This window comes from Pteropus medius, unplaced genomic scaffold (genome assembly GCF_902729225.1).
Source record: "Pteropus medius unplaced genomic scaffold, Ma_sr-lr_union100, whole genome shotgun sequence".
NCBI classification, from domain to species: Eukaryota; Metazoa; Chordata; class Mammalia; order Chiroptera; family Pteropodidae; genus Pteropus; species Pteropus medius.
In genome coordinates this window covers 750,305-765,592 of record NW_024349797.1, presented here as the reverse complement: position 1 = coordinate 765,592, position 15,288 = coordinate 750,305, and the positions used below count along the sequence as shown (strand labels likewise).

General features: G+C 37.4%; 1 protein-coding gene across 15 annotated transcripts in view; it reads right to left on the bottom strand.

Moving 5' to 3' along the window:
• The window catches only part of SIPA1L1 (signal induced proliferation associated 1 like 1), a 321,896-nt gene that overhangs the window by 98,164 nt on the left and 208,444 nt on the right, over window positions 1–15,288 (bottom strand). For all 15 annotated transcript variants that reach the window (XM_039883686.1, XM_039883681.1, XM_039883680.1 and 12 more), the window contains 2 exons: window positions 8,658–8,788; window positions 4,316–4,504 (listed from right to left, as the gene is read on the bottom strand). In XM_039883686.1, coding sequence (XP_039739620.1) covers window positions 4,316–4,504; window positions 8,658–8,788 — 320 coding nt within the window. The remainder of the gene's footprint in view (window positions 1–4,315; window positions 4,505–8,657; window positions 8,789–15,288) is intronic.

Genomic DNA, 15,288 nt, shown 5'->3' with positions numbered 1-15,288 from the left:
GGCCCCACTAGCTTGCACCTCCATTCCTCTTCGTTTACAGTTCTTTTATTATACTCATTATATTAAACCTGATTTCCATTACAGTAATTTATGACCTTGTCTCTTTCATGGATAATGACTGTGTCTTACCAGCCTATTTAGTTTACAGTATTGAACAATCTGCAAAGAGTGGTCATTCAATAAGCATTTATTGAATCTGAAACAGTTGTGATTACTTGTGACAGTAAGCATAATATATTATACTACCTATAATAGCAGCTCTCTCATAGGATGCTTATACAGATTAAATGAGATAATACATGTAAAGGGCTACTAAGAAGTAAGTATGTTACCATTATCAATCACAGCTACTTTTACTTCAGTGTTCACAGTGGGGCTGGCACTGCACCAAGTGCTTTACACACGTGAACTCCTTGAAATGGAGCCTGGCATGACCACCTTACATTCTACTTCCATAGAGTAGGTAAGATAAAGGTGTTTTTTTTTTTAAATGACTGATGAAGAAAAATGGCAAATTTAAAAGTAACTGAATTGGTCTTATTGTTAAAAAGTTGGCTTGAATAAATAATGAAATTCCTGATATTTCACAGGATAGTTGAGAGGATCAAAATAATTCAAGATATGTAGAAATATAAGAAAACTTGGAAAACTTAAAAATGAAAGGTACTATTATGCAAATTTGTAGCCAGTGTTCAAGACTACTAAGGGAAAATGGCCCTGAGAACTTCTGAAAGTCTCAATTCTCTCAATCATTAAATGGGCCAATAACTGGAATCTACTACTGCACAGGGTGCTGTGAGGGTGAAACCAGAGGATGCTGGTGAAAGGCTCAGAACAGTATAATAAGTAAGTAAATACTATATGTAACATATATATGTATGCATATATCTGTATACACACACACACACACACACACACACACACACACACACACGAATTTGCTTTTATTAAGAGATGCTCTCAATTATATAACTGAAGATCTAGGATCATGATGGATAAACTAAATCCTGAGTTAACCAAATTTTCTGAGTCACAACCTATTCCAAGTGCTTAACAGTGTGAAATCATTGGCAGGTAAGTTTCATGTTCCCACTGCACTTTACGTGATAATGGAAATGGACATCAATAAATAGTGAAGGGCCCAGAAAGGTTTCATGAAGGAGAGTGTGAAAGCTTGGATAAGCCACAAGGCATAGATGCATTTCAGGAATTAAAATGCCTACTTCAGTTCCCACATACATATCAGAGTCTATTCAAATGAAAACCAAATTTTTATATTTTTGTGAAATGCTTTCCATTTTACAGATATAATTTTCATTTGTTTTTCTGTTCATTTCAGCTTTTAAAAGTGGTAAATGAGAAAATAAGGCACCAAAGATCTCAAAGGCAGAATGCCACTACGTAGCAAGCAATAGTGTTTTCTTTTTCCCAAGGGTAATTATGTAAGCTATTTAAAGTAGAGAAGATATTAAAAGAATAATTTAAATAAAATTTAAAGGGAGATTTAGAAGTGAGTCCAGTTTCTTGGTATCATACTATGAATCTCTTTAAATATAAGGATGTACAAAGCATGAAATTTTAAAAAATGGCGACACAGATGGAAACCAAAAATGCTTTGCAATGATTCAAATGCAGAATCTACTGCACTTACAAGCATTTCTTTTTTTAAAATATGTATTTGTAAAGACACCAAAATAATCAGTTTCTCAAAATGATTCCAAGGCATTAATGAGAATTCTTACCAAAAAAAAAAAAAAAAAATGACTCCCCAGATGAAATAAATGCCTAAGTATGTATATCTGTCTTTTGTTAGTACAATCCTGGCTTTGAATGTTATGAAGATATAAATGAAAAGACAGAGGCCAAGTGGGTGCCCCTTAGTCCAGATATAGAACTGCTCATACAGAATAGCAGGCTTTAAACTCTTAGATTCCACCACCCAGTAAAATTTCCAAAATAAAACTGGGGAGACTCACCTAGATTGCCAAGAAAATTTCACCAAGAAAAGGCATTACAGAAAACAACCCATGTCTCATAAAAGAAAAAGCTAAAGGAGTTCATCACCACCAAACCAGTATTACAAGAAAGGTTAGAGAGACTTCTTTAAAAAGAAGAAAAAAGACCAAAGCCATGCATAATAAAACGGCAATAACCACATACCTATCAATAATTACTTTAAACAGAAATGGATTAAATATTCCAATTAAAAGATACGGGGTGGCTGAATGGTTAAGAAAACAAGACCCCTACATATGCTTCCTACAAGAGACCCACTTTAGATGGAAAGAAACACAGACTGAAAGTAAAGGGATGGAAAAGATACTTTATGAAAATGGAAACAAACAAACAAAAAGCTAGTGTAGCAATACTTGTATCAGACAAAATAGACTTTAAAACAAAAGCTATAAGAAGAGACAAAGAAGGACCCAGCAATTCCACTTCTGAATATTCATCTGAAGAAACCCAAGACACTAACTCAGAAAGACATATATACCCCTATGTTCATTGCGGCATTATTTACAACAGCCAAGATATGAAAGCAACCTCAGTGTCCATTAATAGGTGAATAAAATTGTGATATATGTGTATATATATGTATGTATGTATTTTATATATACATTGTGCGTGTGTATGTATGGAATGTTACTCAGCCATAAAATAGTGAAATCTTGCCATATGTAACAACATGGATAAACCTAGAGGGTACTATGCTAAGTAAAATAAGTCAGATAAAGACAAATATCATATGATTTCACTTATATGTGGAATCTTAAAAAATACAACAAACTCACAGATACAAAGAGCAAACTGATTGTTGCCAGATGAAAGGGGGTGGGTAAGTGAGATGGGTGAAAAGGGGGATTAATATGTGCAAAATGTCAGTTACAAAAACAGTCATGGAGATGTAAAGCACAGCAAAGGGAATAAAGTCAATAATATTGTAATAACTATGTATGGTATCAGATGGATACTTAAGACTTATCAAGGTGATCATTCATGTTATATAAATGTCTAATCACCATGTTATACATCTGAAACCAATATAAGATTGTATGCCAACTGTAACTGAAAAAGAAAAAATTACTAATTAAAAAAACACATATTATTATCAATAATTTATGAAGGAAAGGATATTTTAATATCCTCCGAGATTAAGAAGCCCATAATTTCAGAATAACACACAGTTTTGTGAATTAAATAAATTTAGCTTTAAGTTAAACTCATTATAGTGTTCTTATTTTTCCTGTGTTGATGGGGCCAAAAAATCTTCATCATTGATCAGCCCATCTGTGGTCTTACACTAAGTTGCTATCACTAAGAGAGGGCACTAAATGTGCCAGAGATCTCATAAAATGTCTACAATTGGGGCGCTCTTTTTTTTTTTTTACTCAATGTGGGTAAACAAGGAGAAATAACAATCAACACCTCCTTTATATAAAATAATCTGTTTCAATGTAGAATTTCGAATATGTATTATATGATCATATTTTCAATGTCTAAAAGTTGTTACTCTCTTCAAAAAGCTACCGTAGAATGTGGATACTCTCTGGTTAGTGAATTTTCCAGGTCATAACTTTTCATTCTCTGCCCTTCTGCTGCCTCTATATGAATTAGCCTGTCATTCATTTGCATTTTGACCAAATGGACCTTACGTGAAAGTATAGAAAGTATAAAAGTAAGAAATCTTGTGCATTTTCATTTTGTTACTAATTATGACCCAAATTTTAAAATTTTTGTATTTAGGAACCTTAGCAAAAATACACTGTTGGCGATATAAATAGACTTTAAAAATTTAAGCTTTTAAGAATGGTATGTTGTAGTGGCTTAACAGTTCAGGCCTTGAACTTATTAACTCTGTTAACTTTGACTTACTATTTAATCTCTCTGTGCCTCAGATTCCTTGTTTCCAAAATGGGGATAAATAATGGTACAGTACTCATAGGACTGAGAGACTAAATGAGATAACATATTTAAGGCACGTAAAACAGAGCCTGGTGAATATGTTAACTATTATCATTACTGTTATTGCTACTACTTATTCCTAGAGTACTTGAAAAATTCACTGCATTTATAGATTACCAAAAAAGCAAAACATACTTTAAGTATCATGTATATCAATTCTGACATAGAGAATTTCATTAGATGAGAAATGTAAAGAGAGCTAAGAAAAAAGAAACTGAGTAATTGCAAAGAGAGTATCCTTCACAATAAATGACATCAGTTGTCCTTGTCAAAAAGAAATATCGAGGTCTATATCCTGGAAGCCTAGCAGGAAACCTGAGCCATAAAAATGTTCTCTGGAAGCCACACTTACCCCTTGTTCATCCAGTTTCATGAGCTGCTCTGTGACCTTGGGAGTGTTGAAGGCCAACCGCAGGCAATGGACATTGAGCTCGGGAATCACATGCTCTAGCACTTCTTTCAGAGGCAGCCCTCTGGCTGTCGAGTGCTTTGCTGTTGAGGGAATGGCATCCTCCAGGACTGAACCTCTCAGTGTCATGAGCTGAAAGACAGACACGTGCTCCGGTGAGAGGAGTGAATCCAGTAGTCTCCCACTTATCCGAGGGGGATACCTGAAACTGTGGATAGTACTAAACTCTATATATACTGTGTTATTTCCTATATATACATACCTATGATAAAGTTTAATTTATGAATTAGGCACAGCAAGAGGTTAACAAATAATAAAATAGAACAATTATAATATACTGTAATAAAAGTTATGTGATCTCTTTCTCAAAATATCTTACTGTACTATATTCAGCCTTCTTGTGTGATATGAGACAATAAAATGCCTACACAATGAGGTGAAGTGAGGTGAATGACACAAGCACTGTGACATAGTGTTAGGCTACTATTAAGCTTCCGACGATTCATCAGAAGGAGGATTATCTACTTCGGGTGATCCTGGATCATCCAGCCATGATGATGTGGATGGTTGGATGTCAGGAGCAGATAATGTCAATGGTTGGGGAAATTTAACATCTTCAGACTGCAGCTGACCTTACATAACGGAAGCCGTAGAAAGCAAACTGCAGATAAGGGGGGACTACTGCACATCAAATGCAGTGAAAGCCTAAACTGCAATACTCCTTGGGGAGACTCACCAGGGAAATAAAACCTGGAACTTTGTCAACTGATGGAGACAAGAGATGACAGTGGGAAAAGCAAAACTCACCATCTTACTCAACGAGGAAAAGGCGCTTGAGGTATTTGCAGTCTATTCATCTAATTTACATCTTTTCTTTTATTTATGACTTATTTTCAAATAACACTGGTGTAAAAAACATCGTTTTCCTATGAATTCATATCTACTTCTAAAGAAACGGTTTTGTTTGTTTTTTTTTTTAAATTGTGGGAAACTGCTGAACAACTCAGTCACTGCTCTCTGCCTTCCATAAAATAACACGTGCCCTGGGACAGCAAGCTACGAAGGCTGGAAATATTTGCAGGTGAAAAACCTACACCAGGAATGCTAATTATTGCTAATCCTGCACCACAAAAAGATAGCAGCTCACCTCAAGAAAGCCAAAGTAGAGAACCCTCATTAACTCCCTGTGCACCTCAAAAGTGCGCACGTGCCATAAGACCGTCCATAAAAAAATCCTCATGCTTACAAATCTATGCAAGGTTTTTTCTATGTTCTGCAATGATTATTTTTACTGAAATGAAAGAGATCTGTTTGTATTTCTGTTATCCTGTCGCTATTTACTGAAGCACTGGAGTGGCATTGGGGTGACTATGTTCTTTTCTCTTGATGTATTTATTAACAGGAGAAACAGCATGAAAAGTCCCTGCAAAAGCATGAAAACAAAGTCTTACTTTATTATATATATATATCTGTCCCACAAAGTCCAGGTGCTGCAGACTGGAATCAACATCTAGAGTATTTCTATCAAAGGACTTTTGTTAGTTTATTTCAATGCAAAGCCTTGTAAAGATGTTACAATTAATTCACATTTAAGGATCATTTTTATTGGAAAGAAAAAATTACACAAAAGCTAGTGGCAATTAAATAAACATCAGAGAGAGGAAGAAAGGAAGGCAAACAGGAAGGAAGGAAGGAAGGAAGGAAGGAAAGGAGGAAGGGAGGGAGTAGAGAGGGAGGGAAAGTATTATTTTAGGCATTAGGCATACAGTAATGAACAATTCAGATAAAAGTCCCATCCTCAATGGGTTTATATCCGAGTAGCAGAGAAAGAAAACCAACAAAATAAGTACAATACGTGAGATAGTGTTAAATGCCCATGAAAAAAATAAAGCCTGGAACTGGATACAAAACAGGGGCACGAGGGGGTAGAAAGGTTAGATTCAGTGGCCAAGGAAGGCCCCTGTGGTTTATGAGTAAAGGCCAGAAGGCAATGAGAGCGCTCTGGGGAAGAGCACTGCACCACAGAGGAACAGGGAGCATCCCAGACCTGAGGTGGAGGTGTCCTGAGGGTGCCCAGAGAGAAAGAAGCCAATGTGGCTGGAAAAGACTAACAAGAGGGAGCTGGAGATGAGGTTGGTAGCAGAGGCGCAGCCTCCTAGGCTACCAAGGAGACTGGCTTTTACGAAGAGGGAGAGGAGAAACCATTACAGGATTCTGAATTGAGAAATGACAAGATGTGGATTACATTTCAAAAGGATCCCTGCTGGGCTGAAAGAATGCAGGGTTTAAGGGCACAAGTAGGAAGCACAGTTCTCTGGAAAAGATGACCGTGGCCTGGCCCAGGTCCAGGCAGTGGGGATGGAAGAAATGGTTGAATTCTGGATATATTTTGAAGACAAAAATCAACAAGTTTTGCTTATACTTGGGGGGGCAGGAGGGAGAAGAATTGGGGGCGAGGGGAGGAAAAGAGAGGAGTCAAGTGTGGCTTCAAGGTTTCTGGCCTGAAAAACTAGAATAATAAAGCTGTCATCAGCGAAACATTAATTTGAACATGAAACCTAGTGGTAATGGTCTTTTGGACCATGAACATTTGATTTGGATGTTTCAATCAAAGGCTAAGGAAATGGATCCAAGGGACCTAATTTATCTAACTGGTTGGCAGGAAAAGGTCTAAACTGCAAGACCAAAGAACTCGTGGGAGGTGCTGGTCAAGCATTTTAGACTGAGGTATCAAAAGATGAAAGAACAGAGGTGGAGGAGGCAAGAGTCAGTGCAGTTCAGCCACCACGGCAGAGCGATCATGTGGCAGAGGGATCATGTGACGGTAGGACAGGCGTTATCCTGGACAGCGAGGCTGAGACCAGATGCGGAATGCCGGCAAGGCAACCTGAAAGGGGCGATCATGGTAACCAGTGACAGGATCTGAGAAAGACAGTGATTTAGGAAACGTCAATCTCTGGCATGAAGGATGATAGGACAGTGGCAAGAACAGGAATTAAAATGGATTAACAACAGAGAAAAGGAAGAATATTACAGGCGGCTTAAATCAGAGTGGCCTTGAGAGGAGAAAAAGATAAGAACAGGGAGGACAAAAACGCTGAGGAGTAAGGAAACTGAGGCTCACAGGGATCTGGTGAGATCTCAGAAGCTGGAAATGACCACCTATCTACATTCAACTTCAAAAACGCAGGGTGTTCTCTGTGTTTTTCATGTTTGACAAAAGAATTTACACTGCTTAACTGTTAGCTTTAGAGTGGAGAAAAAGTACACCACGGCATGTTAGTTCTTCATTTCTGTCTGGCTGTTATAAATAATACATTGGATATTAAAGTCATGCCTTTAAAAATCCAATTTTTTAATTTCCCCAGAGTTCAAGCTTAGGAACGATGACTAACTGAGGCCAACTCCTGAAATTCAGTGGGGAAAACAAAGCCAAACGCCCTATTTAAACCAGTTTTAAAAACCATTATTCTCCAGATACCTCAAGGGAGTATCAGGCATTACTGCGTAACCACAATCGAAAGTGAACGAAGCGCTGAGAGGCAGTAAATGGATCACCAGCACAACTGCGCACGCTTCGAAGGAAAACAGGAAAACTTCAGAGTCCCACATTCGTTCTTGAGTTTTTAAAAACTGCTTTGTTAGGTATTTTATTTTCTTCTGTAACCTGAATTTCATTTAAAAATCAAAACTCATGTGTTATATGCATTGGATTCCTAAAAAGACCCAAGAACCTGTCTCACCTCCCACATTAGAGAGCCTCTGGTTCAAAGGGCCGATGTTCAAGGCCTCAGAGAACAGGTCCGAGGGACAGTGAAGTGACAGAGGAAGAAATAAAAGAGTCTCTTTCCCTCTTGGTGGGGCCACAAGTGTCCTAAGCAATAGTGAGGAAGAGTGAGTTAAGTCCTCAGCGACTCTCTCTCATAGGTAAGTACCCGACCTCCTCGGGCTGGCTTGATACCTTCCAGCTGCCCCAGCAGGACGGGAACTATTCCACTGGGATTCCAAAGCCTCCACTTCCTCAGGCCAGACTCGATGGACATGTCTTTCTCTGAATCTAAACTCCCATTCATTTATTGCATTTATCCAGAGCTAGATGAAAAGAAAGCATCCAGATCTAAGCAATACGTCCACTGCTATCACCACCAGAATGAATGAAAGGGGACTGTGCTTATTCTAAAGACGTTTGTAACGATGTGATATAAATTAAATTGTTTTGTTACTGAGGCTACTCTATTTTTTGTTTCACTTCCATTAAGCCTCACCTTTCTCATGTGCAACTTACCTCACTAGTTCTAAATATTATTCGGTAGTTGTAAGGAGATCCATTTTCTTTCATTTCTTCTGGTTTTTCCCTTCGAATGCTCACAGCCACTGGACCAAGATTCTCATCAGCCCCAAAATAGTTCCAGTGTTCTTAGGTAAAATAAGACAAAACAAAATTAAAATGTTATGTTCTGCTTGATATTTTAGGTCACTCAGGAATTACTCTATGTCAATAAAATATAAACGCATTTATCAAATATTAATATTCTTCGATAAGTTATAAAAACAGGAACTCGGCTACACAGAGTTAGTTTCAGAGGCGGTAACACTGAACAGAGGTGGACTATTGAGTTTTATTACTCCTCTACAATTTACTACTCTCTTTTTTTTAAAAGAAAATTTGTGTTTTCTCTCTATAGCCTACCATTTAAATAGGCTACATTGTGTGTTCTTGCCTAAGGAAAAGTGTGTGTCAGGGCATTTTAGCTTCTTGTTTAAAAAAAAAAAAAATCTATTGAGAATCTAGATGGAGGAGAGAGGGGTTTCCCCCAGATTGAAAGAGACTAAGGCATGTGAGTCACTAAGAAGCACTGTTCCCAGGGAGCCCAGGTGAGACCGAGGAAGGGCTCAGAGGAACAGGCTTTTGTTCCCCTGTAGTGAGCACAAAAGGCATCCCACAAAGCCACGGAACCTGGAGGGCATGTGTGGGCTGGGACGACAGGCCCCTCCTGGTACCCCGCGTGGTCAGGTGGCTGATGATTGAGGGAATGCTCCTCGCAAACCTTAGCACACCCTGGGGACTGGGGAAAAGCATCCGAGTGACTGGTGCTGAATTTAACTCCCTCCTGACAAGGAAGACCAGGATTAAAATTAAATAGTTTTACATAAAATTTTAAAAAGTGATATTTACTGTGCACCTAAGTATATACTTCTTTTAAAAAATTAAAATTGTTGATACATACATGAGATGTTCACAGATAAGTCCATAAAACACAGAAATATGTGAAAAGTTAGAGTAAATAACTTATTTTTCAAACCTCCAAAATACTTAATATTGACCTATTTCATTTACATGTGTCATGACTAAATGACTGAGTTGTGTCATGGTACATCGTTCTTATACAAAATGCATAAACATGTGAAAATACATGTTACTCTCATTCAAAATACATAGGTATTTGAAAATCCATGAGAAAAATAAAAAATAAGAGCATAAAATATCTAATTTTTAGTTTTAAAATTTAGGTTGTGTATGAAAATACTTTGCAAGTACTAAAGAATAACTTTTAAAGGTATAATCAAATATTGAGGGCTCTCTAGGAATATTACCATAATCTATGGAGCTTCAAAACAGAAAAACGCATGTGAATACAGGCAACAAACATCTCATATATGAACAACTGAGAAACCACCCAATAAAACGTCACAAAATTCATATATAAACCCTCATGTACACCCTCAAAGCACAGCACGTGAGAATCACACGCAGAGGTTATTTACTCTTACTTTGCACATAATTTTAATAAGCTTGGTTGTCTGGTCTTCAAGCCCACAGCTTTATTTCAGAGGTGTGATAATTCCAGATGTTGACAAAGTCCAGAGTGTAGGGCTGATACAGACTTGCATGCAGACAGCAATGTGAGAGAACAACTGACAACAAGGAAGAAAACAGAAAGGGTGGAGACAGGAATAGTGTAAAAGCGGACAAGAACTTAAACACAAGACGGAACCTTGTCTTGTGTTTAACACACTTCAATAAATTTGGAGAATATTTTAATACTGCAGCACAGAACAACCGTGGACGTGTCACAGATGAGTGGGAGTCACATTTCATTATATTCTGTTCCTTGCATGTTACGGACTCAACGGAAACCCGACTCTCTAGAAACTCCTCGATCACACCCGACAAACCTCAAGAGGGGCAGGTGAGACTGCCGTTTTCTGCTGCCGGTGAAAGCCTATGACAAGTCATTGTCAACAACCTTAACCTGTCCTCAAGCTGTCCCTAGTCAGCTCTTGCTGCCCTTCAACAGAGCAGATATTTCGAACATTTGCTATTTTTCAACTTCCTCCACCTGCTTTCTCCTCAATCTCAGCGAATTATATTGCTGTCTACATCACAGAGAAAATAAAGACGTCATTTCAGAAGCCAATGTCCTCATTTTCCATCATACACACTTACCTGGATCCAGACTTCTGCTTCCTTTTCTCTACAATCCAAAACCCAGTTTCACCCTAAATTCTGGCCTCCACTCAGTCCACCTTCCCAGAGACTCTGAGGGCTGATCACCATCTCTTCAACTTCTCCCTTTCTATTCGCTGATTCCCATTCTCATTTAATCAGGCTCAAGTCCCCTTCATCTTTAAATGTAACACCCTAGCTCCTATGACCCTTCAGGTTAACTCTTCTTTCTTTTCCTCCATTGGAAATTTCTTGAAAGACCTGCCTAATTCCTCACCTTGGAATTACTATAATCTGACTCCCATTTACAGTCACCAATGACAGCCTTACAGTTAAAATCAAATATGTCGGTCCTCATCTTGCTCAAATTCTCCTTCTCATCGGGCACAGTTGATCATTTCATGTTTTTTTTAGAAACACTCGTCTATGATACCACCCTCTCCTGATTCTTCTTCTACTCTGGCTGTTCTTAGTTTCCCTTCCTCTCCCGATCGTGACTACTCTAAACACTCGCAAAATTTCAACTGCCATCTCAATACTGATGATTCTCAAAAGTCTACATGCCCACTCCAGACTTCTCTAAGCCCTCGATCTCCACATCTCCCTAACGAATCAGTTTGCAAGTGGACATATGCAAAAGTGAACCCCTTACCTTCCCTATATTGCTCTCCCTGGAGTTCCAATTTCAGTGACCGCTACCACTTCACCTAGTTGCTCGTGACAGACCCACTGTCATGTCCTGTGAATTCTAATTCCTGCATCCCTCTCAAATCTATCTATTTCTTCTCCATTCCATAGCCACTGATGTCCCCTCATTATCATTTGCCTGGATGTTTGTAAGTCTTCTAACAGGTCTGTTTTTATCCAATTCATTTACACAGAAGCTAGATGGTCCTTCTAAAATGCAAATCTGAACATCACCATTAAGTTTGAAATCCTTCTGATTTACCAAGGGTCCTTGGATACTTTTAATGGCTTCCCCAAAGGCCCTCACAACCTGTCACCAGCCTAGCACTTCAATTTCAACCTCGACCTTCCCATTATCTTGAACTCTGAGAACCAATGATACTAAACTTCTGTTAGTTGTTCAAACTTACTGTGCCCTTTCTTACCTGAAAGCTCTACCTAGAACATTCTTTCCGCAACTCTACTTGACTGAGTCCTCTCATCCTTCAGGTCTCATCTAAGATATTACTTAGATATCCTCTAAAAGAGTTATTGAATACTGGAGCAAAATGAAAGTGTTTACTTTGTAAGTTAATAGTAATATTTTATTTAAAAGTGTTAAGAATTTATAGAAATACAAATTAGTGATAGCAAATATTTAATATATTTCGAATGCAAAAATTCAGAAATGGTATAACAAAAATGTAAATCTATAAAGAAACAAATATTAAATACAATCATTTTAGTATAAATTGTCAGAAAAAATAAGCGTCATTTAAAAAAGAAACTAAACCTTACATAAAAATGAAAAATGTTAATAAAAAAACAAAAGTATTAAAGATCACTTAATTTTTTTGTGTGTCATCAAGACCCAACTATATTGTTATGTAATTTTCCCCAGATGCTAAAGACATACATTCTGAGTTGGGGAAATGTTGATGAGATAATTATAAATGAATTCTAAACACTTTCTTCAGATTCTGTCTTCAAACAAACCCACCTATGGTTGGATAAGTCCAGGAAGATCATTTAAAACTTGCATTTGTGCAGAAACATCAATCTTTTTCTTTTTTAATTAAAAAAGAGCTCTCACTATTACTTGGAAGAAAGCATTTCCATTTGGTCTTATCTTTTTCAGTTTTACTGGTATAGATGAAGATTCTGGTTTGGCCTCCTATGTTAAATTCACCACTATCATGATCAGACTCTGCTTGTTCAAAAAAAGTCTTTCAACTTGAATAAGAATTATTCTTACAATAAAAGTCTTGTTTTTTTGTCCACTGACCATTTTCTGCTCCTGAAGATTATAAAGGTATAGAAAAAAGGAAAACTCTTTCTACATAAACACAACTGTATTAATTCAAAATCCTAAAGCAGTGTGTAACTCTCTGGTGGAGGAGTATCGTTCAGTAGTAACCTTAAATTGAATTTCTGAGTCCTTAAATTTTGGTCCCAATACAAATGATCAAATGACTCAGATTTTTTTAAAACTAAAACACTGGTCCTTCCGCTCAATAACAAAAAAACAAACGATCCAATCAAAAAATGGGCAGAGGATCTGAACAGATACTTCTCCCCAGAGGACATACAATGGCCAACAAATACATGAAAAGATGCTCAACATCACTAGCTATTAGGGAAATGCAAATCAAAACCACAATGGGCTACCATCTCACACCTGTTAGAATGGCTATAATCAACAGGACAAGTAATAACAAACGTTGGAGACGATGCAGAGAAAAAGGAATCCTCATACACTGCTGGTGGGACTGCAAATTGGTACGGTCACTATGGAAAGCAGTATGGAGGTTCCTCAAAAAACTAAGAATTGATTTATCATATGATCCAGCAATCCCTCTACTGGGTATTTACCCCAAAGACTTAAAAAATCATACCCATAAAGATATTTGCATACCAATGTTCATAGCAGCATTATTCACAGTGGCCAGGACATGGAAGTAACCGAAGTGTCCTACAATAGATGACTGGCTAAAGAAGCTGTGGTACGTGTATACAATGGAATATTACTCAGCCATAAGAAGAGATGAATACTGCCATTTGCTACAACATGGATGGAACTCGAGATAATCATGCTCAGCGAAATAAGCCAGACAGAAAAAGATGAAAATCACATGATGACACTTATATGTGGGATAGAAACCTAAAAGCAACAAAAGAACAAGGCAAACAAACGGAGACTCTTGGACATGGACTACAGACTAGTGGTTACCAGGGGGTAGGGGGTAGGGGAGGAGAGGGGAGAGTAGATGTGGTAAAGGTGGTCAAATATAGGGGGGTAGGGGGAGGATGAAGTGGGTAAAGGGGCTCAAATATATGATAGCTGAAGAAATCTGGACTTTGGGTGGTAAACACAATAGAATATACAGATGTTAAATTATAATGTATAACTGAAAATTATATAATTGTATTAACCAGTTACCCCAATAAATTTAATTTAAAAATAAAATAAAAATTAAAATAAATAAAATAAAATAAAATAAAAAAATAAAATACTGGTCCTTCTGCCCACTGTTGACTCTGTCTGTCCTTCAGTTTCACTGGACTGCAGCACTTTCCTCTCAGGACTAGAGCCTCTGAGCAGCCGTACTTACTTGCTCTATGTTGTATTTTTTATTTTTTCCTACCTGCCATTTACCTCCATCCCTTGCTAATGGAGCTATCGACCAATTGTAGCCAGCTCTTCCAGCCAGATCCACAATCGGCTTTGTCTTTTGGGGTGGGGGTGGGGAGGTGGAGCAGAAGGAGAAGAAGAGGAACAAGGACAGGGAAGATGCAGACAAAGAAAGGCTAGGAAGCCTCTGGTGAGAGAATTCAGGATGATGAAAGTCAGGAAGGGAAGAGGAACTGGACACTCGAGTAAGGTAGATAAATCTGCTCATGAATGAATTGAAATACAGGCATATTTTAGTGCCAGCCTACTGGAATGCCAAAAAACAATATTGCAATCACCATATTAGAATAATTGTATTAGAATAATGTAATGCAGCGAATTGAGGCATATTGCCAATCACTCTAATAGTCACATCAACCATGAAAATACAGATATTTCCTTCTTTTTTACAGATGTGATAACCATGATTTAGAGAGTGTAAGTCACTTCCCAGACACAACTAGTAAAGAGCAGTATCAGAATTCAAACACACAATTTTAACTACTGATTTCAAAGCTCAATTTCTTAGCCATTACATATACATTATCTTCTCAAAAGTTTCTAAAATTATACTGTGAATTTTAAAAAGTTAAATAAATTTTGGTGCCTAAAGGGATTAACTAGCCAGATCACACATCAAACTTTATTGGTTGATGTGCTATAGAGACAAGGTTTCACTGTGTTAAAAGGGAGAAATATTGTCTTATCTATATGTGGTTGATTTCCTCCGCCTTCATTTTTCATATTTAAGACCTACACAAATGTTTAGTCTGAAGTTTTCTTGTTAGTTCTGGTTCTCGAGTTTTAACAAGGATGGTAAAAAGAGTGCCAATGAGTAGTTCTGCCATCACTAGGACATTCCACACAAGTAGCTATATTTTTGGTTGACATATCCTCAATAAAATTTCATATTCTTAGGGAGGGGAGACAGTAAATAATTCAAAGCTCCAAGTAATTAGATCAAGTACAGTCCTGTTACCTGGTTATGAGCTACATATAAGCATGTGCACTCAACGCAAAAAAAGTTAATTTTAATTTTATTTATTTGTTTGTTTGTTTGTTTTTAAGTCTGGCATTTTAATTGTAAAGGAGAAAAGAAATATCAAATCACGAGAGGTATGGGGCTTCAAC